The 25,353-nt window shown below is 45.3% G+C and overlaps 1 protein-coding gene across 4 annotated transcripts in view; it reads right to left on the bottom strand.

The window, feature by feature from the left end:
• Positions 1-4,036: 4,036 nt before the first annotated feature.
• TMEM209 (transmembrane protein 209) overlaps positions 4,037-25,353 on the bottom strand; it is a 73,238-nt gene continuing 51,921 nt past the window's right edge. For 3 of the 4 annotated variants that reach the window (XM_029616297.1, XM_029616294.1, XM_029616295.1), the window contains exons 9-15: positions 23,325-23,421; positions 22,287-22,412; positions 10,637-10,734; positions 10,308-10,422; positions 8,905-9,002; positions 7,306-7,379; positions 4,037-6,328 (exon numbers count right to left, since the gene is read on the bottom strand). In XM_029616297.1, coding sequence (XP_029472157.1) covers positions 6,274-6,328; positions 7,306-7,379; positions 8,905-9,002; positions 10,308-10,422; positions 10,637-10,734; positions 22,287-22,412; positions 23,325-23,421 — 663 coding nt within the window. In that variant the 3' untranslated portion in view covers positions 4,037-6,273. Of the gene's footprint in view, positions 6,329-7,305; positions 7,380-8,904; positions 9,003-10,307; positions 10,423-10,636; positions 10,784-22,286; positions 22,413-23,324; positions 23,422-25,353 lie in introns of those variants that run through there. The other variant, XM_029616298.1, reaches the window with a different exon arrangement.

Raw genomic sequence — 25,353 nt, 5'->3', positions numbered from 1 at the left:
AAAATAATCCCAGACCTTGGGGAGACAGGTGCGACTGCAACTTGAGCACCCTTTCCAGGGTAAGACCGACCTTGCCTAACCGGGTGTTGAATCGTGCTTCCAGATAATCCAAGGACTGGGACGGTTCCAGACGGCTCTTCGCCTGGTTTATCACCGAGCCCAGGGGACTCCAGGCGCTCAGTCACTCACCGAATGGAACAGACACACTCCATCTCTGACTTCACCCGAATGAGCCAATTGTCTGGGTATGGATGCACCACTATCCCTTCTCTTCTGAGGGACACCACCACTACCACCATCACCTTTGTGAATGTTCTTGGAGCACTAGCTAGCCCGAAGGGAAGAACTCAAATCCGAAAATGCTCTCCTAGGACCGTGAAGTGTAGCAACTTCTGATGGTCTGCTCTGATGGGAATGTGGAGATATGCTTCCTTAAGATCCAAGGAAGCCAGAAACTCCTCTTTGTGAACTGCTGCAATCACCATTCGTAACATTTCCATTTGAAAACATGGCATCCACAATGCAGTGTTGACCCTTTGCAGATTCAGAGCTGGCCGAAACGAGCCCTCCTTCTTGGGAACCATGAAGTATACAGAATACCTTCCCTGACCGTGTTCCTCTTACGGCACCGGGAGGATGGCTTCCAATCGCTACAGCCGCAGAAGTGTTCCGCACTGCCTGCTTGTACACAACAGAACACCACAAAAGCATCTGAGGGGTTGAGAAAATTCTAAAGCATAGCCTTCCCTTATTACTTCCAACACCCACTGGTCTGAAGTAATTCTGGTCCACTTCTAATAAAACTGGGAGAATCTTCCTCAGACCACCACCAGGGAGGAGTGGACCAGCCTGCCTTCATTGGATGGGCTTTGCACCTCTGGAGCTCCCACAAAAGGACTGCTGCCTTCCTGAACCCTGCTTTTCTGCATAGAGCCTGAAGAACCTCTGCTGGAGCAAAATCTCATTTCACAGAAGCGAGTGCAAGGCAGGAAGGTCTTAGTTCCCTTATCTTTGGGCAACTTATTCCCTTTAGAATCTGCCAAATGCTTCATCAACTTCTCTAGATCCTTCCTAAACAATAACCTTCCTTTGAAGGGGAGATTACAAAGCTGTGCCTATGACCAAACATCTGCCAACCAATTACATAGTCTCAGAATCCTTCGTGCGGCTACTGCAGACACCATTCTCTTAGCCAAAGTGCGAAGCATATCATAGAGGGCATCGGCCATGTAGGCCACCCCCGCTTCCAACCAAGCATCCTGGCCAAGCTCCGCTGTTTATGCTGCCTTTACCTGCGTGTTCTGCACCCAGCACAAACAGGCCCTCTGCATTAGACTAGCGCAGACTACAGCCCTAAGGCTCAGAGCAGAGACTTCAACAGGATCTCCATTTTCCAGTTCTGGGCATCATTCAAGGCTCCTGACCCTGCCACAGGAATTGTTGTTTTCTTTGGGACCTCTGACAATGCCACATCAACTTTCGGCAGTTTCCACAGCTCTAATGTGTCCTCTGGCCATAGCCCTGGCCACCTTCAAAGCAGCTTCTGGGAAATCCCATTTCCAATCAACTTCTTTACCTGCTTTGGCAAAGGAAATGCCCTCGGAGGTCCACGTAGTCCAACACCGGGTTTACCCCTTTATTGTCTGAATCCTCCTGCACAGCTTAATCCCCAGCTCTTCCAGAACCTGAGGGATGAGAGGCCACAATTCCTCCTTACGGAATAACCTGACCACTCAGGTCATCCCCTTCTGCCAGAGGGACCTCGTCCGCATCAGTGTCCCCCAGCAGATCAGTCACCAGATCCACCACCCTGATCAGAGCCCTGGGTCCACCTGAGGATCGCTGCCCTGCGATCAGCACCATTGGAATTCTCAGAGCAAAGATCCTCCCTTCACGATTGATCAGACCCAAATGATGCAAAATGTCTTCCATCCTGGAAGGCACCTCAGCCTGAGCCTTGCCTTGGATCATCTGAAAAGCTGGCCTCTTCGCCACCAGCTCCTGCTTGGTGAGATAGGCCTCATGCATTAACAAAACAAAATCTGCAGTGGTCTCCCTGCTCCATGGGCACCAGGTCCTCGCCTGCGTCCAGTGGCACATCTCCCCCTCCTCCAGGCCCCTGATGCACAGAAGAAAGTGGGAGAGGGGAGAGTCCCTGCCTTCCCCATCCATGTCAGAGCTCCTGCCATGTGGAGCTAAAATGGCCGTCTCTTTCAACCCCCTCCTGCATAGGACCTGCAGCACACATGTACACAGTTTGCCCCCGATCCTTTTACAGAGGTTCCCTCCAGAGACACAGGCAGGGCAGAGAAGGGCTGCATTGAGGCAAAAGCGCCTCCTCCCGCAGCCTGACAGGCTTTCCCGTGCTCAGCGGGAGACTGCATCATGTGTGATGCAGCTCGTGGCTATAAATAACCCCAAGCAGGAGAAAATAAAGTCACCACCGCTGTCCCTGTTTCGGGTGCTGAAAAAGACAGCCCCAGCCATGCAGTTTCCTCCAAGCCGACACACACCTCAGGCATTCTGACAGAGAAAAAATAAACAGGCCTCACAACTCCTGGGCTTTTTTTTTTTTTTTTAAGCTCTTAAAAAAACAGCTTGCTGAGCCACATAGAACAGTAAAAGCAAATGAAAATACTACTTTCCTGTTTCTAGAAGCTCCAGGATGCTGCAGTCGGTCAGCCTGGATGAGAGGACCTCAGGGGGAGCGAGGAAACCAGGACCCCTGGCTTTCCCTCCCCCTGGAATCAAGGGTCGAGTCTGGCCAGGGATTTCCAACCCCCCCAACGCGCCCTGCTCAATCAGAGGGATGGCTCACAAAGGAACCTAACACCTCTGGGAGCTCTGTCTTCAGTCTTCTATTTTCTCTCTACTTCTAAATTAATCTTATTTTACTTTAACAGACTGTAGGTTTACACCTCTACCATCTGCTGAAGACAGAGAAATACTGAGGGACTGCAGGTGGCACTCTTGGATATGTAGCAGTGCCTCAAAGTTGTGTTCTCTGCCTCCATCTGCCGGTAGGTATGCATAAACCCACTTGTCTGGATTGATCTGGGATATTTATTTTTATTTATTTAAAATTTTTATATACCGGCATTCATGATACAATCACATCATGCCGGTTTACTTAGAACAGGGGTGTACAAAGAACAAATGAGTAACCTATTAGTGAGGAGGAAGCAGTTACAAATAACAAGGTACTAGAACTGGGAGTAGAGAAGAAAGGGAGAGGATAACATTAGATAAAGATATTTACATTAAATTAACATTTTTACAATGGGAGGTAGTTCAACAGGCTGCAAGGGTTAATCAGTGTCCGGGAATGAACAGGAACTATAATTTAGTCAGGAAGTTTAAAACTTTTGCAAACCTAATTGGCTGCGTGCCTGTCCCCATGTCACTGTTCTTTCATGCAACACAGTTTGAGATCCTCTTGAAAGTTGGTGGTGTTGAAATGCCCTATAGTGCCAGATACCTGGAGAAGATGTTTAAATTAGAGCTTACTACACATTTGTCACCTCTACAGAAGCATTTAAACCCCTGCAGAGCTGAGTAGCAACTACCAGACATGCTCTACAGAAGATTCAAATGAAAATAAAGACACCCTTAACCAAGATCAATACAGAGAACACACTGAATTTCAGTTATTTTCTCCTACCAAGTATAATCTTTAGCACTACAAAAAGTTAAGGTTAAAAAATATACTCCAAGTACAAATTTGGAGAGACTGAAATGCAGCTTAGCTTTTTTTTTTTTTTTTTAATTTTCAAACAGAGCTGTATTATAGTAATAATTAATTTCGTTTATCTGGTGGCAGAATAACTCCAGCAAAAAAAAACAAAACAAAAAAAAACCCAATCAGGTTCACACTTGTGGGGTGGAACATGGGTCTAGTGCCTACCCTATTGAAAATGCCCTTAATCAGATAAGGGTGCAAAGCAGAAACATGCTAGATCATCCAAGCCCAACCAAAGTGTTCACTCCTCTGGTGCATCAAATGAAGTTTCAGAAAATTGTTAAAACAGCTCAAATATAAAATGTAGACGAAGATTTTTATTTTTATGCACCTTCTCTGTTAGCAAAAATACAAACGTTAAGAAGTCACCTGAACACTTAAAAAATATTCTTAGCTACTGATGGTTCAGACTGGGTAGTACGATTTTACATTGAAAAAACAATTGAGATGAAAACTTCTAAATATTGTATTTTCTTTAAAATGGAACAGTATAAAACTGAACAAAGGTTAAGGACAGCACCACCAACATGATTTTAAAACAGATGTGTGCAAGGAGGAAAAGTCTGCTTACACACTAATCACTTTGTAAAAACGGAGCCAGATTATTCCTGTGCCCATTTGTTAAAGCAGTTCTCTCAAGTCTAGTTTTTTTGTTTGTTTTTTTAATAACTTTGTCAACTCATAACAAAATTCACTAAGCTATTTAATTTCAGAGGCTTATTAAGTACGTAACCACCAGAAACTTGATAGCAGATATAAAAATAATGGCAAAGAGATAATTCAAACCAAGGGGTCTGGTCATAATAAAAATGTGCATCCTTTTAAGATATAACAAAGTATCACTGAACACAGCAGAAAGGAGACCTAGCAGACCAAAATGAAGAAAGGAACAATAATTAGCTTACTTTCAAGACAGTCATCCCATGCAGGATTACTTTTGTGTCGACACAATGCCAAGAACTCTCAAGACACAAAAAGGTAGTAAAACGTTTTCTATGTGTATTGTGCCGTTTCAGTCAGATCACAGCAGTCATGCAGGGGTTGAAAAAAATGATCCAAATATTGCTTAACAAATCAATACAAATATGCAATCCTCTTACAAATTTGTTAATCTGTTTAGTGAAAAACAAATGTAAGGCCTAGTCTGTGGTCTGATAATCAGATAATCTATTAATGTTTCCATGTCAAAAGCGGTGACGAATATCTCTGTTCTGGACAGGTATTTACATAAGGGAGGGGGATATTAATGCTTACAGCACCTTCCAGGATTACACTATTCTGTTGGAAGAAGGGGATTAAAAAATAACCTGGATGTGTCAAGAAGGGTTAAGAAAGAAATGAATACAGATGGAGAAAGGTTTTAACGCTGCGGTAGGATCATGCCAGGGATAATGACTTTAGACTAATCATCTAGGTCAAGCTGTTCCTCTGTTAGATTTATGAAGGTTAACCCTCTTGTGGAGTAGGGGGATGTGCTTTGGCAGTGCTCTCGCCCCTCAATGAGAACAGTGGAATAAGGTGTTTGACTTTATGCCAAGCGTGAAAGCTACCAATTCATAAAATCCCTGAATTGGCTTTAATTAGTATCTCACTACAAAGGGCAATAAAGCAGAAATGTAGATGGGAGTGGTGCTATAGCACAATTTCTTATATTAAGACACAAACATTGTGAATGTAAATCTTTGTTAAGAATAGTAGAGCCTGATTTCTAGTACTGCCTTATATGAAAAAGCTAACTGCTAAGAGTAATTGATTTTAAAACATTCAGCAGAACATGGTCCAACTTGTTCAAATTCAATATGATTAATTTGTTTAAATTAAGAAAAAAGGTTCTGTTTATTGCTATAAACAGTCATTTGATTATGCATGACTAATTAAGAAATCACAGAATACAAAATCTGAGTGTGTATGTTTTGGGGAGGAGTTTGCTTTATTGGCTTTTTAAAAGGGAGGTGTCTTGGAAATGTATAAACACATGATACTAAGTTTGCTATGTTTATAAATCGTGTGAAAAGATCTTCCAAAGAAAACAAAAAAAAAAAATGTTCACTGAATTGCGACTGTAATTTTTCATTAAAAACTAAAAGGAAATGACTTAGAAGTCAGACCAGGCACACACGTGCCATCCCAAAAGCCTCATTTCATAAGGAGAGATTATAATTGTTTAGAATACTTTGAAATCTGTACGTCAGTGTAACGTTCTGGCATTACAATTTGGAGTCTGACAGTTCCAGTGTTCACTGTCAAGCTATGAAAAACAAAATTTCTCTTCACAGGTGGTTTACATGAAGGAGACTGTGATTTTTACTATGCAGCCAGCAAAATGAGCCACAGTTAAATAAGGACAGAAAATCCCATCTTGATGTTAAATGGATTATAGCTTCCATGCAGAGGTGAGCTGTCTTCTTCAGGGAAAGAGAACACTGTTCCTTATGCTGTCATTGTGAGGTCAAAGATCAACCCGTGATGTTTTTGCAGCATTCCTGAAAGCGGAGGCTGAAATCATGGGCAAGTCCAGCAGTTGTAAACACCACTTAATCACCAAAAATCCAAAGAATATTCACTCCAGACAAACCAAGATTCACCCTCCTACAAAAAACAAACAAAAGATGTTAATTGTTTAAAGGAAGCCATCTTTGGATATAGTTTAACACTAACCAATCTGCATTGTCTCTTGAATGAAGAAATTCCATCCTCGTAGGATATGATTTACAGAACCCATTTTAAAGTTAAATTACAAAATAAACAATGTGAAAAAAGTCCCAGACTCCTGATCTGAATGGGCCTAGAGATAGTTAACGTATCCAAGTCCCTACTCTCATCCACAATATGGTACACATTTAACATTATGCAAAATATTTGTAGAGCTCAGCAAGTCACAAGAGCTCGACCTTGATTTCATTTCGCTCTGTCGCCTTCTATGCAACATACATAACTCCAAACCAGTGACATCAGAAGGCGGGATATTCTTTAGTGGCTCGCATGCTATAGACTGCAGAAACTCCTGGGAACAAGACTGAGCTTAGGCATCACCGTGCCTCAGAATAAAACTCCTTTGGAAGAGTTTATAAGGTTTGGAGGCCTAACACAAAATGACCAAACATGCCCAGCCATGTAAATTACACGCTGATAGGCAGGTAGATCATAGCTACTAGTGTTCCAGTGGCATCTCCATCGATCTGTGCAACTAAAACTCAATCATAAATTTTCATGCCTGCAGAACAGCGACATTTGACCCTTTATCGCTCATCATTATTTACTTGTTTGTATTCCACTGTCTGGCTCTAGTAAGGAACATTCAGGAAACCACCAAAAGCTCTAATTTAATTTTGGCATTGAAGAGCCACATTTCTCTCTTGAGCCTCAGGAAAGTATCGCTGTTCTAGAACATTATATTAAATGTTTTAAATCACGTAAGCTGTGGTTGATTTAAACTCTGTTGTTGGTACCCATATATAATTACTGGCCAACGAGAAGATGTAATACCCCACTAAAGTACTTTGGAATGTATTTCAAAATCCCGCATTTCTCTACAGCTCTCACTGTCCTTAGCAGAGCAGACGTACCCCAGCATTCCAGATTCTTTTGTTTTGATGATATACAGGAACATCAGCAAGGTGTGAAACAGGTTGTTTCTGCCCTGAACAAAAATTCAAGAGAAAAAGAAAAATATATATCACAGGAACTTTTACTTTAATATGTGCATGGATCATTCTTCAAGTACTTGGGGGTAACACATATGCTCGGCCTTTCTGAGGGCAATGCTGATTAGCTAAGATTATGGCGGCATCTCAGGATACTTAGAAGCTTACAAAAGCCTACAGAAAGGCCCCTCCAATAGACTGTTTGAGCACCATCCAGAGACAGGCAACTATTACCTATGTGGTGGCACATTTATGTATTAAGAACAAGTTATGGAGGCAGGCCTGGTGGCAAGTATTGTGCTAGCTCAATCTCCAAGCCAGGCCTTCCGCTCTGCAAGTCAAAATAGAGATGCTGCAGAGGGAGCACTCACAGACCCCAGGTCTTGCTCATTTCTGGTGGCCAGATTCAGGGCCCATGATTGCAGGGTTCCAAAAGGCACCTTGTGCATGGCTCCTGGCTCAGGACAGTCGCTGCAATGGCCAGACTGGGTATGTTGGAGGTGGAATTAAAAAAAATAAATAAAAAAATTCCCCCATAGTTGTGAATGAAGGCTTAGGGTGGCAAATCCCAGCCCTGGTTCTGACTGAGTTGGCACTACAAGGCAATAGGAGGAAACATCAGGGTCAAAACAAGAGACCAAGCTGTAGTCAGATTTCAATATGTTGCTGACCAAAATGGATTTATTTTCATTTTAAAAAGAAATTCAAACGAAGAGATCCATAGGAAAATCATTTACTAACAGTTATGCCTTGCTGTTAATTCTCGTTCTCTTTCCTGTCATTCCCTTTTCTCTAAATACCTCATCTCAATTCACAATAACATAGTAACGAAGGCAGAAAAAGACCAAATGGTCCATCCAGTCTACCCAGCAAGTTTCTTATGGTAGTAACTGCTGCTCCATGCAGATTACCTCCAAGCCTTATGTTAAGGGTAGTAATATTATCAATCAAAATCAAGCACTGTCAAACCCATAACAAAATTACTGCTAGCAACATTTTTACGGGGTGAGCAGCCTTCTTAATTCAAACAATACTGCTTGAGAATGCTAAGCATTTGGACTTGGCTATAGGAGTCCTGTGCTTTTTCCCTAATGTCTGCATTATCAGTACCACAGACTGTTAAAGTCAGGGTCCAGCATGGCAGTCATCTGAATCCAATTCCATTTCACACACACACCATCTAAGTTAGTGGACTATTTTGTTCTAAAAAAAATATAAGGCAGTTATGTAAATTGCAATATAAGATTTCTGCAGTATTAGCTTTAGAAGCTTCCAGTTAGCTAGCTTCTTTAAAAAAAAAAAAAAAAAAAGGGACACCACTGCTTTCGTGTCATGTTTAACTGGGGTTGATTTTACTTATCCCTCAATGGTAAAAAAAAAATCCAACATATAAATCAGTAGTAGTGCAGTCAAAGCATGCTGTGTGTCAGCAACAAGGCACCTATGTTCTAGCCCTAAATCACAGAAGAGTTTGACTGTACAAGAAACAGATGCATTAAAGAAAGGGCAGCAGAGCTGTACCTTAGGGAGGTTGTGCTCGTGATGCTGGTAGAGGAGCTCATAGTGTGGAGGATTGATGCTGCTCTGGTAGATGCAAAACACGTTCTCTTTTGAAGTGTCTACAGCAATTGATTTAAACAAGATTGTTGCATTAACTTCAGATATACAGCTCATTATATTCCAAACATTGCACATACGTATGGTCAGGCTCTCGGGGCCAATGCAATAAGAAGCACATTGAAAGCGGACGCTCATACCCAGCGCCCGTTTTCCTAACATGCGTGCAGCCACATCCCCATGGCACACGATGCAGTGTAAAAAAAAAGGGCGTTCTAGGGGAGAATTATGCATCCCTAGCACTCAGCAGCATCGGGCACCCACAATTGCAACAGGCGCTCAATACGAGCATCCGTTTTCATTCCGCTTCTTCTGGCCGATTTTGCTGAGGTTGTTGAAGACTAAGCACTCCTTGCAATAGGCATCTAAACTGTGCATTCAGAATTTTATTTATTTATTTTTAATTAAGATGATATACATTTTATTTTTCAACACCATGAGCAGTACACTTAAGTGTCACAATGATATTAAGTAGGAGGAACCACAGATCATAGTTTTTAAATTTCTCATGAACCCTTGACTCATGGATTGACTACATCACCTCTGGGGCTGGAGTTAAATTTACTAAGTAAAAAAATGTCCTTTGGGCACCCAGTGATTTTCTGTATTGGGGGGTAATAGCTAATAGTCTCATCTATATGGAAGTTACATGTGATGGGCGCTATCGGCTACGCATGTTTGGGTGCGTTAATCTCCTTAATGCATCAGGTGCTAGTTTAGCACGTCCAAATCGCGTGTCCAACCACATGTAAACCTGTCTGCTGGCTCAGCACGCTTTATTGCATGAGCCCATGAATGAAACCTATACATCAATGCCAGTCATATACATTATCTAGGATGTAACTAATGCCAAACAGCCTTCAGACCCCTTGAACTCTTGCTACTGGTTTCAACTGTTCCTTCTTTCACACACTGCCCCCCTCCCAAAGAGATGCCCTGAGTCCCTCTGCATTACAGCACAACACTCCTATTATCCCAACCCTCTAGTCAGAGCCACATTTATTACTGTAGTGCTCCTAGGTTGGGGGAAGGGGAAAGACCTCTGGCCAAGCAGTGGAGGAAGCCCCCTGCCAAAAATGAGTTGTTTTTTGTGCATGCAAGACACTTCTGTAGTAATGGCATCCTTTCCATTCGGAGGTCTTACCCCCCAGGCACATGCCCACTTTGCCCAATTAGAAATCAGAGCCTGCCCCTAGTGGAGCATAATTACAGGTTCAAAGACCAACTTTTCCCCTATGCGTACCCTTTCCACACCTCTAACATATCCTAGTAAACCCAATTAGTCTTTAGCTCAGTTACCACCATACCTGGCTTATCAGGTGTCTGAATAAAATGCTGCGAGGTAAATGTTTTTCCATCAGGATATTTTGGATGAGGAGGTAGTCTGGAGTCCAGATATGTGCAAAATACGTGCATTATAATCTTCAAAAAGAAAAGAAAAACCTATACAGTGTGCCATCTGAATTACAACAGACATTAATTAAAGCAGGATGATAGGAACAATGTGCTGACACAGCATGGCCCTCTGCCATAGATCTCCTGTATTCTCTACCTTCCTAGAGAAACAAATGCTGCAATCTGCTCCATTCAGTCTTATGAGACTAGTGAAATAGGAAAAACCAAACACCCCACTTACTGCAGAGTCAGTGGGGAGGTCAGTGTCCCATTTCCGTCCTTTGAACTCTCCGCCAGCGTGCCATCGGAAAGAACTCATGCATCCTCCATGGGAAAGCTCTGTGAGATGAGATGTGGCACATTGCACACTTTATTCTGTGGGCATTTACTTAGGAAAAGAATATGGAAGGACAACATAACGTGCCAAACAGTGGAATATAAACAAATTTCAGAAATAAAGAATTGAAAAATTGCAAGTATACAAAATAAGCAGGAACTCCACCCAAGCTAATCGTTACAAATTTAACAGGCGAATACATTCTCAGGCCAAACACTAATGCCACATGGAAGTGTGTGCCATGTTAGCATTAAATTTACGTTCATCTATTATGCTGCAATTATCTCTCTATTGTAAATGGAACAATCCCAAGCTGGGAATCACCACAATGCCTACAGGAAAATACTTATGTCCACCCTGGGGGTAATTTTCAAAAGGAGTTACGTGCGTAAATGTAGCTACTATTGTAGCAATTTTCAAAAGCCATTTACTCAAGTAAAGTGCACTTATGTGAGTAAATCCTATAGACAAGTCAATGGCATATATTGTAGCAATTTTCAAAAACCCACTTACTCAAGTAAAGTGAATTTACTCCAGTAAACCTGGCTTTTACTCGAGTAAATGCTTTTTAAAATCAGGCCCCCTGTGTTTTCACCTTACAACAGGAAGTCTCAGTATCACCACATGGAAGTCAGGTAACAATGGCTTGAGGGCACTCCTTCAAAATGCACTTTCAAATACACTGGACAATTCAAAAGCCTAAACAGAATAAGCCAAAGTTGTAGCAAGATCTATTCCAATGTAAGATTCTTTCTATATTTTTGTGAATTTAGCATATAGTGCTTCCCCTCTGCAGACAATCACAGTCCCCTACAAACTGTCCTAATTTTCCTAATCAGTTCAGGGTAAGTATACCTGATTCTTACTCATCCAACATGAGTGAGTGAACAAGAACAAATACCATGCTGGGACAGACCACTGGCCCATCGAGCCAGCATCCTGTTTCCACCAGTGGCTAATCCAGACCACTTGGAGGTACCCAGCTGATTCTAAGAGACCCTATTTACTTTGGAAGTAAGCAAGAGATTGTGAACTCATGACTACCTGGCTAAAAATTATACCTGTCCTAAAAAGGAAAATTGGTTCTTACCTGCTAATTTTCCTTCCTGTAGTACCACAGATCAGTCCAGACTCCTGGGTTTTGCCTCCCTTCCAGCACATGGAGACAGAAATTTTCACAGCCACTGGCACATAACCTCAGTATTACTACGTACCTAAGCTGATACAGTAAAACACCGCTAATAAATTTTAGAATCAACAATTCTCGAACGAGCAGAGGAAAACATAACCATAAACGATCTTGAAAAAAACTTTACGGAGAAAAAGAAACCTGTGCCATTCTTCAGGCAAAGTCAACAGACAAAAGACAGATCAAGTGGACTCTCCAAAAGCACACCCCCCCCCCCCCCCCCCCCCCCCCCGGGCAGAACTCTGGACTGATCGGGGGTATTACAGGAACGAAATTTAGCAGGTAAGAACCAATTTTCCTTTCCCGTATATACCCAGATCAGTCCAGACTCCTGGGATGTACATAAGCTTCCCTAATCTGGGTGGGACTCGGTCCCGCTCGAAGGACGCTCTCTCCGAAACTAACTTCTGGTGCAGGAACATTCAAGCTATAGCAGTATGCAAAGATTTCCAAACTGCTGCCCTGCAAATCTCTTGCAGGATCATTAGCCAACATCCTGCCCAGGTGGTCACCTGAGACCTGGTTGAATGAGCCCCTAACCCCCCGGGACAGGACGACCGCAACAAATGTAAATGGAACCAATGGCCTCCCCTTCAACCAACTTTGAATTGTGGCTTTTGAAGCCTCCTGACCCTTTTTTTGCACCACTCCACAGCACAAAAAGGTGATCCGACAATCTGAAACTGTTAGTAACCTCCAGGTAACAAATAGCCATCAAGAAAACCACCTTCAAATTGAGATCTTTTGTGGCAGCCCTTTTAAGAGGCTCAAACGGTGCCACACACATGCCCTTGAGAACCAAATTAAGACTCCAAGAGGGCTCACACTTAATAAGAGGCTGCAAATGCTTCGCCCTTCTGAGGAAATGCACCTCATCTGGATGTAACGCCAGAGACTTTCCATGAACCTGGCCTCGAAAACAGCCCAGAGCTAAAACTTGCACTCTTAGGAAGTTGAAAAACAAACCTTTTGTCAACCCTTTCTGCAGAAAAGCCAGAATCTGCACCACAGACACGCGCCACAGATCAACCTTTTGATCAGTGCACCAAGACTCGAAAATCCTCCACACCCTGACACACACCAGAGAGGTGGAAGTCTTTCGAGCCTGCAACAGAATAGTAACATCCTCAGAATATCCCTTCTTTCTTAATCACCGTTTCTCAAAAGCCAAGCCGCTAGGCAAAAGCAATCTGCCTGTTCTAAAACTATGGGTCTCTGATGTAGCAGGTTTGGAAGATGTCTCAGCCTCAGAGGGTGTCCAGCGCCTAATTGACCAGATCCATGAACCAAGATCTCCGGGGCCACCAGAATTATCCTTCCTGGATGGAGATCTATTCTCCTCACTACCTTTCCCACCAGAGGCCTCGGTGGAAATACATGGAAATATTTCCCACCACGGACCTCATGCTTGCCCGCATCCAGGCCTTTTTGAGCCAGAGCATTCAGGTCATCCTGGAACTGATCAAGTAAAGACTCAGAGAAATCCTGGATCTTCTTAAAAAGATTTCTGTTATACTGAGTCATGTATAACTGGTAAGAAGCAATGCGAGATATAAGCATTGAGCCATGAAAGACCCGTCTGCCAAAAGCATCCAGGGATTTTTACTCCTTCCTTGGAGGTATGGAGGAATGAGTTTTGGAATGCCGTGCCTTTTTCTGGGCTGATTCCACAACCACTGAGTGATGATCCAGTTGTGATCTCTGAAATCCGGGAGCTGACTGCACAAGATAGGTGGCATCTGTCTTACGGTTGACAGGCGGAACCGAACCTGGGTGTTCCCAGTTTTTCTTTAGAAGATCAATTAGGATTTCATGAATAGGAATAGATATGATTTACTTAGGGGCATCAAGGAACTGGAGCACTTCCAGCATCTTGTGTCTTGAATCCTCTTCGGTCTGAAGTTGAAAAGGAATAGTCTCAGACATTTCTTTAATGAAGTTAATAAAAGAGATCCTCTGGAGGAGAACACCTTCTCTCTTCAGGGGGAGAGGGTTGTGAAGGCAGATCATCTGTATCCTGGGATGAATCATCAGTCCAAGGATCACTCGGTTGATCACCAGCTCCCCGAGGATCTTCTGAAGGGAGAAATGGCATTATTCCCGAAGGACCAGGCCTGGACATTGATGGCATTGGGAGAGGCGCCACAGGCATAGATGGTGGCGCCGCCGGAAGCGACATTGATGGATGAGATGGTGGCAGGATTCCAGATGGCGGTACGGGTATCTGTGTTACCTTGCCATCCAACGACAAAGGTATCTGCGAAGGAAGAGGGCATACCGGTGCCCTTGGTTCCAGTGTTGGAAGGGCACCGATCAATGCATCCAGTTTACCCAGTAGCGGTGCGAGTGCCCCTGGAATCAGATTGGTGACCGGTTCGGGCACCAGTACCGGCATCAGTGGAGGCTGGAATCCCTGCAGTGCTTTTCCGATGGCCTCTTGGATCATCCGATCCAATTCCTCATGGAGCCCTGGGGCGAGTAACCCCAGCTCCGAAGTAGGAGGCAATAGAGGCATAGCCAGAAGGTCCACCGGTACAAGTGGAGTCACGGCTCCCTGCACCGATGAAGGTGGGGAACGCCTCGGTGACCCAGTAACAGAGGAGGATGAGGCCATCTCTGGATGGGATTTCTTTGTCTGTGGCTCTGTCAACGCTATTGCCGAGGGCTTGCCTGGATTAGCGGATTGAGCCTTCCGATGCCAGTGTCTACACTTTTCACGATGTTCTCCTTGGTCCTTCTCCTGAGGTGATGAGGAAGATGTCGACATCTTCGGAGTAGTCTATGCCGGTTGGGCAGCACCAGCGTCCCACTGTTGGCGAGAGGTCGATGGCACCGGCTCAGATGAAGTCGAAGTGGTCGATGGAGTCAGGGGTTTTGAATGAAAAAGAAACTCCATTTTTTCTAAGTGGGCTTTTCGGCCCTTCGGTGTCATTTGGACACATTTTGTGCAAGTTAGGGTATCATGGCCAAACCCCAAGCACAATACACAAACTCTGTGCGGGTCTATGATGGACATTGTCCGAGGACAAATCAGGGCACCGACGAAAAACAGACGCCATGGCTTCGACAAAAATGTAGCTGCAGTGCGGTCGATGGCTGGTAGGTCCCATCGGGAAAACTCGACGGGAATAGACCGCAAAAGGGGTAAAACCTTACCTTTCGACTGCAGAGTATTGATATTGATAGGGGACCCCTATGGAGTAGAAATTTTTGAAAATTTTTAAAGAAGTTCCGTGAGGAAAGTTCCTATCAGGAATCTCTAGAGAGCTTCTTAACCTGCGTGGAAAAAAAAAAAAAAGACTGAAGGGGACCCCCTGCTGGATGCAAGGCTGGTGCATTGCTGGGCATGCCCAGTAGGTGCCAGTCAAAAGTTCTAGAAACTTTGACAAGAGTGTTCCGTGATTGGGCTCCATCCTGTGATGTCACCCATATGTGAGGACTACCATCCTGCTTGTCCTGTGAGAAAGACAAGGGCGGCTCCTCTCTCTCTCTTCCAAACCTGCTGTTGCCAATAGCTCCTGCAGCCTAAAGCACTCCGCCCAGACTGAAGCTCCTGCCTTCTATTAAACCACTTTGCTAAATTTTTTTTTTTTTTTTTTAAAGCTCAATACAAACTTAGAGAACAATATTACTTCCCTCGAAAAGGACAGTGGCTTGCAGGAGACGACCTTGAAGACCACAAGGGAGCCAGTCCCCTGGCTATCAGGACCTCCGGAAAGCAGTGGGCTACAGCCAGCAGAGGTTTCCAACCCCCCAGTCGGCCAGCTGCATCTGAAGGATGATTCACAAAGGTATCTAACACCTCAGGGAGCCTCAGACCAACTTCTGAACTTACCAAAAATCTTTTACCTTTTTTTTTTTTTGGCAGTCTGCAGGTTTGCACCACTGCCATCTGCTGGAGACAGAGAAAAACTGAGGAACTGCAGGTAGCAATCTCGGATATGTAGCAGTGCCTCAAAGTTTGTTTTCTGTGTCCATCTGCTGGTAAAGATGCAAAACCCACTTGTCTGGACTGATTTGGGTACGAACAGGAACAAGGAAATCACCACAGGAATTCTCAGCTGGGGGAAGGACCATTTGGTATCACTGCAGGAGAGAAGGGCGAACTAATTTTCCTTTTATTTCTCCTTGTAAAAATCTGAAGCAATCCCCAGTAGGGAGATGCACGCCCACCATGTGCTGGAGATGGAGAATACTGGCAGGCTGTCACTGCAGGAGTATATATACTGTGACATCAGCTTTGCTCCGTCTTCATCTGCTGGTAGAGGTGCATAACCGACTGGTCCTGAATCCATCTGTCTGGGTGCTAGGAAAACCTACTTTTAGTATTTATTTGTATTTAAAGTAAAGATGTGCCAATGGAGAATAACTAGGGTTGAACCACGACAACTGGTACCTCTGCTTACATGTTTCAAGCTTGTGCTAACCTAAACCACTGTGTGAATGTGTTACCATGAAGCCAACATAAGTATTTTTTTGTGACAGAGGTAATCTGTTTATTCACAAACATAGGTCATCATAAAGATATCAGACAATGGTAATCTGCCTATGTAATTAAAGTGCTCTAATAACCTACGCTCATTCCCATCTGGTCTCTTGCTAAAAGTTCTGCAGTCCCATATCTGTGTTGATACTGTATTTCATATCATGTGGGGTCAAATACAATAAGTTGCATCATGGCATGCTAGATTACCAGAACCAAATGCGGCTCATAACTGAGTAACAGAACCCCTACTGTATGCATATCATATATTAAGGGATTTAAATTGCAAGATCAAATGTTGGAAGGAAAAATCCCAACAGTATAAAATCACTTAAAGGCGAGAATTAAAATTATGAATCTCTCCCTTTGATTTCATTGCCACCCCCACCACTATGACGGTGGCACAGTTGTGCTGATCCTCATTATTTTGAGGAGTCTAGCTAATTCTGCTGCCTTTGCTCTTAAAAATTGTTTTATTTTGATTTTGTTTGTTTTTAAGAAACAAAGAGGAAAATTAGTTTCTTACCTGATAATTTTTGTTCCTGTAGTACCAAGGATCAGTCCAGACTGCTGGGTCATGCCTCCCCTCCAGCAGATGGAGTCAGAGAAAAGCTGAAAAGCACCCCCTAGATATACCGGTGTGCCACCTGCGATCCCTCAGTATAAAGAATATCCAAGCAGAAGGAAAACTAATCGTACACTTCCGCTGATGAAGAAAACCCCTTTTTAACTAAACCACTGACCAGATCAAGTAGTAACCTTGCCCTAAAGGCATAAACCAGCCTGTCTCCCTATGCACAAAAAATAGCAACAAAACGCAGAACTTACCGGAAAATATGCCGCAAAAACTTATAATCCGCAGATGTCGAAAACTGCAAAAGGATAAAACAGAGAATCATGAGCAGACTCTCTGTAAACTGACTTGGGCGGGCATCTGGACTGATCCTTGGTACTACAGGAATGAAAATTATCAGGTAAGAAACTAATTTTCCTTTCCCTGTACGTACCAGGATCAGTCCAGACTGCTGGGATGTACCCAAGCCGCCTTAAATGGGGTGGGACCCAGAGAGTCCCGCTCGAAGAACGCTGCTCCCAAAAGACTGTCGACGGACCACGAACATTCAAGCGATAACGTCTAGCAAACGTATGCAAGGATTTTCAAGTGGCCGCCCTGCAAATCTCCTGGCAAGACACCAACTGGCTTTCAGCCCACGATGCCGCCTGATAAATCAGAAAGTGAGCCTTAAGTCCTTCAGGAACAGACTTTCCACAACCAATATATGTGGCCCCGAAACCGGCCCCTGGAATTACTGAAAGATCGTGGCTGTCGGTACTTGTCCTCGGGCAACTTATAAACCTTGTTGTCCCCCAAGTCCTTGATGAGCTGGTCCAACTCATCTCCAAACAACTTCCCCCTGAAGGGAAAGGAACCCAAATGTGACTTAGAGGAAGCATCCGCCACCCAGCGCCATAGCCAAATCAACCATCTGGCTGACACAGCAGCCGACAGTGCGAGCGGAAGTCCGCAGGAGATCATATAAGGCAGTGGTTCTCAACCTTTTTTCTGTCGGGACACACCTGACAGATGGTTCTCACATGCGTGACACACTGACCCATGATCGTCATGGGGCTAGATGTAAATGTACAGTTTGCATCCATGGGAACCCCCCTGATCCACAATAATGGATGTAAAGCAGAATTATGACATTCCCCGTTCAACTCACTCTACAAAAAAGATATTCTGGTTCTGGTGTCATCTCAGTAACAGCAACTCAAACTCCTTCTACTTTCAGGCTCAATAGCCCTACTTATGAAAAGACAGCAGTTTACCACCAATGCATGTCCTCTTGAGAAAATGCAACAAATAAGACTGATAAAACACTTACATGCTAGTAAAATATCTCTGTAACAGACACAGAACCGACCTAACATACTCCCAGGATCTGTAGTAATGCACATAAACTAATCCACACACAGTTACACCTGTATTATGGAATACACTCAAACAGGAGCAACCCTATCTATGAAAAGGCAACACTACAAATATTAAATCAGGTCCTAAAAACCAATACACCTCTTATTAGGAAAACAGAACTAGCAAGCAGCTATAGATCCCCACACAGAAATAATTGTAAAACTATACTAATAAGCAGAATAAATGTTTCACAACAACTATGAACAGAATAACATCCAACAATTAAAAACTCATAAAAACTATTAAAAATTCTCCAAACACCAATAAAATATTTCAAAAAAAGCAGACACATCACATAATATTAAATAATTAAAATAGCAATCAATCAAGAAAAATAAACTTAAAAGGCCACCTTTACTTACCCCCTCCAGCAGCTTTCCTACTCCTCTTCCATGCAGGCTGTAGCACACACCAGAAGCAGCAGTAGTGGCTAAGCTCTATACTCATGGTCCTCTTCCTTAGGGCCCATGTCTCTCACACACACACACACACACCATACCAGTCATGCCCCCATGACCAGTTTCTGTCTCACACACCAACCATCTCCCAGTCTTTGACAAACACACCAGTCACCTTCCTGAACAGTTTCTCTCATGCCATACACACACACACAGGCTTCCCACTCCCGTGTTCCACTTACATATATGGGCTTCTCACTCTCATAATCACTTTCTCTTTCTCACATACACTCACCAGTCTCTCACTCCCATGCTTGTTCTCTCCACATGCACAGGCTTCTTATTCCCATAATCACTTTCTTTCTCTCCCACATACACACCAGTCACCTGATCTCTCTCATGCATACACACACAGGCTTCCCACTCCCATGTTCTCTTTCAGATATACAGGCTTCTCACTCCCATGCTGTATCTCACACACTCCCAGCTTTCTCACTCCCATGCTCACTCTTCACATGTACAGGCTTCTTATTCCCATAATCACTTTCTTTCTCTCTCTCACATACACGCAAACACACACCAGTCACCTGATCTCTCTCATGCATATACACACACACACATAGGCTTCCCACTCTCATGTTCTCTTTCAGATATACAGGCTTCTCACTCCCATGCTGTGTCACACACACACAGGTTTCTCACTCCCATGCCCACTCTTCACCTGCACAGGCTTCTCATTCCCATAATCACTTTCTCTCTTTCTCTCTCACACACACCCGTCACCTGATCTCTCTCATGCATACACACACACACAGGCTTCCCACTTCCATGTTCTGTCTTACATACACAGGCTTCTCCCTCCCATGCTGTGTCTCACACACACCCAGGTTCTCACTCCCATGCTCACTCTCTTCACATGCACAGGCTTCTCATTCCCATAATCACTTTCTCTGTTACACACACACACACCCAGTCTCTCTCTCATTTCCATGCTCGCTCTCCACGTGCACAGGCTTCTCATTCCCTGAATCACATTCTCTCTCACACATTCACATACACACCAGTCACACCGTCACCTTACCAACCAGTCTCTCTCATATACATGCACACACACAGGCTTCCCACTCCCATGCTCTCTCTCACATAATCAGGCTTCTCACTCCCATGCTTTCTTTCACATACACCCCCACAACACCAGGCTTCTTACTCCCATGCTTTCTCACATACCCAGATTTCTCACTTCCATGCTTTCTCTCTCTCTCTCACACACACACACACACACATCCCTGACTGTCTCACACTCTCACATACACAACAGTCATCTCCTTGAGCAGTCACTTTCATTGTCTCTCACATATACACATACATCAGCTCTCTGACCAGTTTCTCTCAATCACACACATACTCTCGATCAAATACATTCTCTCACTTACACACAGGCTCTCAATCACACACATTCTCTCACTTACACACAGGCTGGCTGGCTGCTTCTCTCTCTTTCTGTCACTCACTTCCTCTCCCCCCCCACCCCCCAGCACAAACGGTAGCTGCTCCTCCAGCCCCCGCAGGCCAAGAAGGAAGAATTCCATCGATCGCGGGAGGCTCATGCTGCTCTCTCCTTTCCCTTCCGCTTTCTCCCCCAGAGCAGGAAGATCAGCTGCCTCTCCTGCTGCCACCGGACTCCTGCTATCTTCGGGCGTCCGAACTTCCTGTCGGGGGGAGGTAGCGGAAGCGCAGCGCACAACGTCTGCTTCCTCCCTCCCCCCCCAAGCAGGAAGATCGGCGGACCATACGGCCTGACGCCCGAAGATAGCAGGAGGCTGGTGGCAGCAGGAGAGGCAGCTGATCTTCCTGCTTTGGGGGAGAAAGCGGAAGCTGTGCGCGACGCTTCCACTCCCCCACCCCAAGCAGGAAGATCGACGGACCATACGGCCCGACGCCCGAAGATAGCAGGAGAACGGGTGGCAGCAGGAGAGGCAGCTGATCTTCCTGCATTGGGGGGAGGAAGCGGAAGCTGCACGCGGCGCTTCCGCTCCCCCCCCACCGAACTGGAAGACCGGTTGGCCATACGGCCGCAGCAGCGCTTCCCCATGTGTGCCGTGATGGCGCGCGAGGCGTGGGTTCTCTTGCGGCACGGCCTTTCTTCTTCCCGCGCACCACTTCCTGTTCCGGGTCCGGGGGGGGGGGGGGGGGGGGGGGAATGCAGGCGCAGGAAGAAGAAAAGGGCAGCCGCGGATGCCACAGCTTTTTTTTTTTTTTTTGGCACCGCTGCCGTTCCCGCTGGGCTTGAACGTGCTGATAGCCCGGCGGCAACGGCAGCAGGGAAGAACGAGCAACGGGAGGGACCGGGAGCCACGCGACACACCTGCCGGTGCTTGGCGAGACACTAGTGTGTCGCGACGCACCGGTTGAGAACCGCTGATATAAGGCATCCGCCGTGTAGGCGACCGCAGCCTCCAGGCAGTTAGCCTGCTCCGCTTCATCCGGTGGAAGCTCCTGGGCTGTGAGCAACTGCTGGACCCAGCGGAGAGTGGCCCTCTGCACTAGGCTGCTACAGACCGCCGCCCAGACCCCTAACGCCGCAACTTCAAAAATGCGCTTCAATACGACCTCCAACTTCCGATCCTGGAGATCCTTCAGCGCTATGCCCCCGGTCACAGGAATGGTAGTATGCTTTATCACGGCCGTGACCGCCGAATCCGCCCCCCCGTAGGCCGAATATCGCGGCATGCTGCGACGAGAACCACGAGAAATAAAGCACGCCAAAAAACAAAAGGTAAGCACAACCCACAAAGCGCACTAGGTGAGCTAGTCACCCCCTCCAGAGCCCCGGGACAATAGGTCGGCAGGCCGGGGCTGAACGAGACTGTACCCTGCCTGTCACCAACAGGATCGACGGGCACTGAAATCACTCCTGTGGTTTTTTTTTTTTTGTAAATTCAAACAGCAGTCTTCACCAAAAATAAAGCCCCCTTCAGAAGACTCAGACTTCTGGAATAATTCAACTGGGGGGGGGACTGACGGACCGGCCCACCGGTAAACTCTCCCCCTGGTTCCTAGGGATTACCTCCGGGCATGTGGCATTAGGGCATTGCCCTGCCAAGCCTGCCTTGAAAATCTGCTTGAAGGAAAAACCAGAATAAAATAAACTAGACCTCTTCCTGCAGAAATAAATAAATATAAATATCTATATATATTTATATATTTATTTTTTTAAAACAGAACAGAGTAAAACCAGTTGATCTAGTCAGGGTTAGAACAAATGACTGAAAAACAAAACCTGTACACCACAGAAGAAATTTGCAAGGAACAGGACCGCAGGTTATGCCTCTCAATCTGGAGTCAGAGAAAATACTGAGGGATTGCAGGTGGCACACCAGTATATCTAGGGGGTGCTTTTCAGCTTTTCTGACTCCATCTGCTGGAGGGGAGGCACGACCCAGCAGTCTGGACTGATCCTGGTACGTACAGGGAACATGAAGTTAATACAGCTGTCATGTGGGGCTTACCTTTAATCCTTTCAAACAGGTATTCTTGGTTTGGTGTAATGTCCAAGTACTGCACAATGGTACTGAGGGTAGGAATGAGAGGTGCTTTAATCAGAGCCGCTTGCTTTAAACTACTAATACTGGCTTCTGCAAGACAAAAAGGGAGCCAAACTGAAGATCCGTTCTGGTGCTGCAAAGACACATCACTCTCACATATTCAGGACCAAGTGCCGTGACGCCAGCCCTCCCGATATAGATGTTCTGTGTCTGCTGCATTCACCAGGTGCAGGTTTTCTGCATAAGACAATATAATGCTCATTGCTATGCCCGCAATTGAGAGAAACAAGCCTCTCACACTGTAATTTGTAACCTGCCCAAGTTAATAACAAATGTTTGAGAAAAATGTTTGAAGTCTCTAACAATTATAAATGAAATGAGTACCATTTTTTTTTATTTGATGTCAAATGTGAGCTACATCGTATCATTTCTGCATTTTACTCAATCTTCCATTTCAGAGTAACAGCAGATGACAGGAAAATAATTAGATGGCACCTCTAGTGTGCCCACTTATTCCTGCCCACACTGCTAAGGATACCCCAGCTCCCAGCCACAGTGTGCAGCTGCTTGTAGGATATCTTGAAAGGCGGAATATAAAAATCACATAAATGAATATTAGGGACGTGCAATCGTTTAGGACGAATTAGGCAATTTCAACGAAATTCAGGGAACCCGAAAACCGAATCAAATTTTCCCGAAATTTCGGGAAAATTCAGTTTTCGAGTTAGCGTGCACTAACGAATTTCAAAGGCCCGAACCGTGGGAAATACGAAATTTCCTGTGGCGGGCCAAAAACAACCCGAACGGTAAGGTTCAGGCTTTGCACATCTCTAATGAATATTGCTTCTTATCCAAGACAGTTTCATGAATTTTATCCAGTGCACTTTCCCAATAATAGTCTTTAGTTATGTAAGTAATTTGTCACTGCTATATTTTATCATTTTAAAGACTTTTTACTCACTAGTGTTGGATATCATAAGGATGGTTGAGGCCTGTACACACCTCCTATTTGTAATTCTGGGCATCCCATTCTCCTCATCTGAGTGTTGACTGAATCCATCTCATGGACCAATGGCACTAAAATGGTTTCACTAATCCACTAAAAGAAAAACAAATCCATGTTAATTATGCCAAAACATTATACATCCTACTTAGAGTATGAAAAATTAAACTGTTATAGAATCCCGACTGTGAAATTATTTTACTTTTCCTGAACATACCCAGATCAGTCCAGGCAAGTGGGTTTTGCATCCCTACCAGCAAATGGAGGCAGAGAGCAAAAACTTTGAGACACTGCCTCATATCCGAGTGCCAATTGCAGTCCCTCAGTATTGACCTGTATTTCTCTGTCTCCAGCAGATGGTAGAGGTCACACCTACAGTTCTGACTGAAAGTTGGCATTTGGAGACAAGACATTGGAGTAGCTCCCCAAGGTGTTAGGTTCCTTTGTGGGCCATCCCTCAGGTGCAGACAGACAAACAGGGGGGGGGGGGGGGGGGGTGTTTGAATACCTCTGACGGTAGTAGCCCATGGGGTTTGAGAGAAACAAGCCTGTCAGACTAATTTGTAACCTGCCCAAGGATAATAAATGTTTGAGAAAAATGTTTGAAGTCTCTAACAAATATAAATGAAATGAGTACCATATTTTTAATCAATGTCAAACGTGAGCTACATCACATACCTGCATTTTACTCAATAAAATGTGTTGTGCTGTGTGGCTAAATTTTTTTTCTTTGGTGCGCAACGCTCGGCTTGCCTTGGCTTCCCACATGCCGCTTGTGATTGCACAGTGCAGAAGGGCTTCCCTCGTGGTGCAGCCTCCTTTGCAGCGGCACGTTGTGGCCACATGGCAGTGCGACCATGTGGCACCATGGTGGCATTCAGGGCCTGTGGGCTCTGGTCGGCCCAACAATTCCTGTTCTCTCTGCACAGGCTATGCTTCGGGAGCAGAGGTGTCCTCCACGGGGCAGGGGGGGGGGGGGGGGAACAAAGGCCAGGAAGGCCTCCCGCAGCTCGGAAGCTGTGACGGTTGTATATGGGGGGGGGGGGGGGGGGAACCTCCCTTTCCACTGGGCCTGCAGAGGATCGTGGCCAGGGGGTATTCCTGTCTGGGACTCTAGCGATTCCCCTCCTCCTCTCTCTCCTGCGGTGCAGTATGCCGAGGATGGCCATGAGGAAGGAGCACAATTGGAGGACAGTCTCCTTGCTCAGGGGACCGATGACCTGGAGGCGTTTTCCCCGGAATACGTCCTTCTGCTTCACAGAGCCTTCCTGGCTAGGAAGGGTGCAGGAATCAAGAGATCCAGGGCACATCGTCCAGTCTCACCACTTCCTGCACCGTCTATTCCTTTTTTTTTTTTTAAATTTAAACCAACTTAAAACAGAAGAAACAAGAGGGTACTTCCCTTTACCAAGGCAGCTGCTGGCAGGAGGGGACTACGGAGACCAAGAGGTAGCCAAGTCCCCTGTCAATCAAGGTCTCCGGTGGAAAGGGAGGTTCCCTCCCTCCCTCCCAAATACAACCAGCACAGCTTCCGAGCTGCGGGAGGCCTTCCTGGCCTTTGTTACCCCCCCCCCCCCCCCCCCGCCATGGAGGACACAGGGTTGCACCATGCTGGTGCGGATGGAGACCCCAGGGACCTAGATGACTGATGAGATGCCGGATTCTGTCTCACCGCAGGGGGTGAACCTGGATGGGGAGCCAGATGGGAGTCAGATTCCTGATCCTGATTTAAGTAAGGATGATACAGATCTTGAGGGAGGGGTACCTAAAGGGGATGACCCTCGGGTGGTCCAGCTATTTAAGAAAGAGGAGCTGCAGTCTCTCATTCCTCAGGTGTTGGAGGAATTGGGGGTTAAGCGGATTCAGGAGGAGTCTGATAATGAAGGTGTGAATCCAATCCTGGATGGACTGTGGGGTCCTCCTATGGTCTTTCCATTGCCTTAGAAGATACAGAAGCTGATCAGCCAGGAGTGGGATTTCCCGGAAGCGGGCTTGAAGGTCGGTAAGGTTATGGCAAAGCTTTATCCT

This window comes from Rhinatrema bivittatum, chromosome 9 (genome assembly GCF_901001135.1).
Source record: "Rhinatrema bivittatum chromosome 9, aRhiBiv1.1, whole genome shotgun sequence".
NCBI lineage: Eukaryota > Metazoa > Chordata > Amphibia > Gymnophiona > Rhinatrematidae > Rhinatrema > Rhinatrema bivittatum.
The sequence above is the reverse complement of the archived record's forward strand: the minus strand, read 5'-3'. Positions and strand labels throughout refer to the sequence as shown.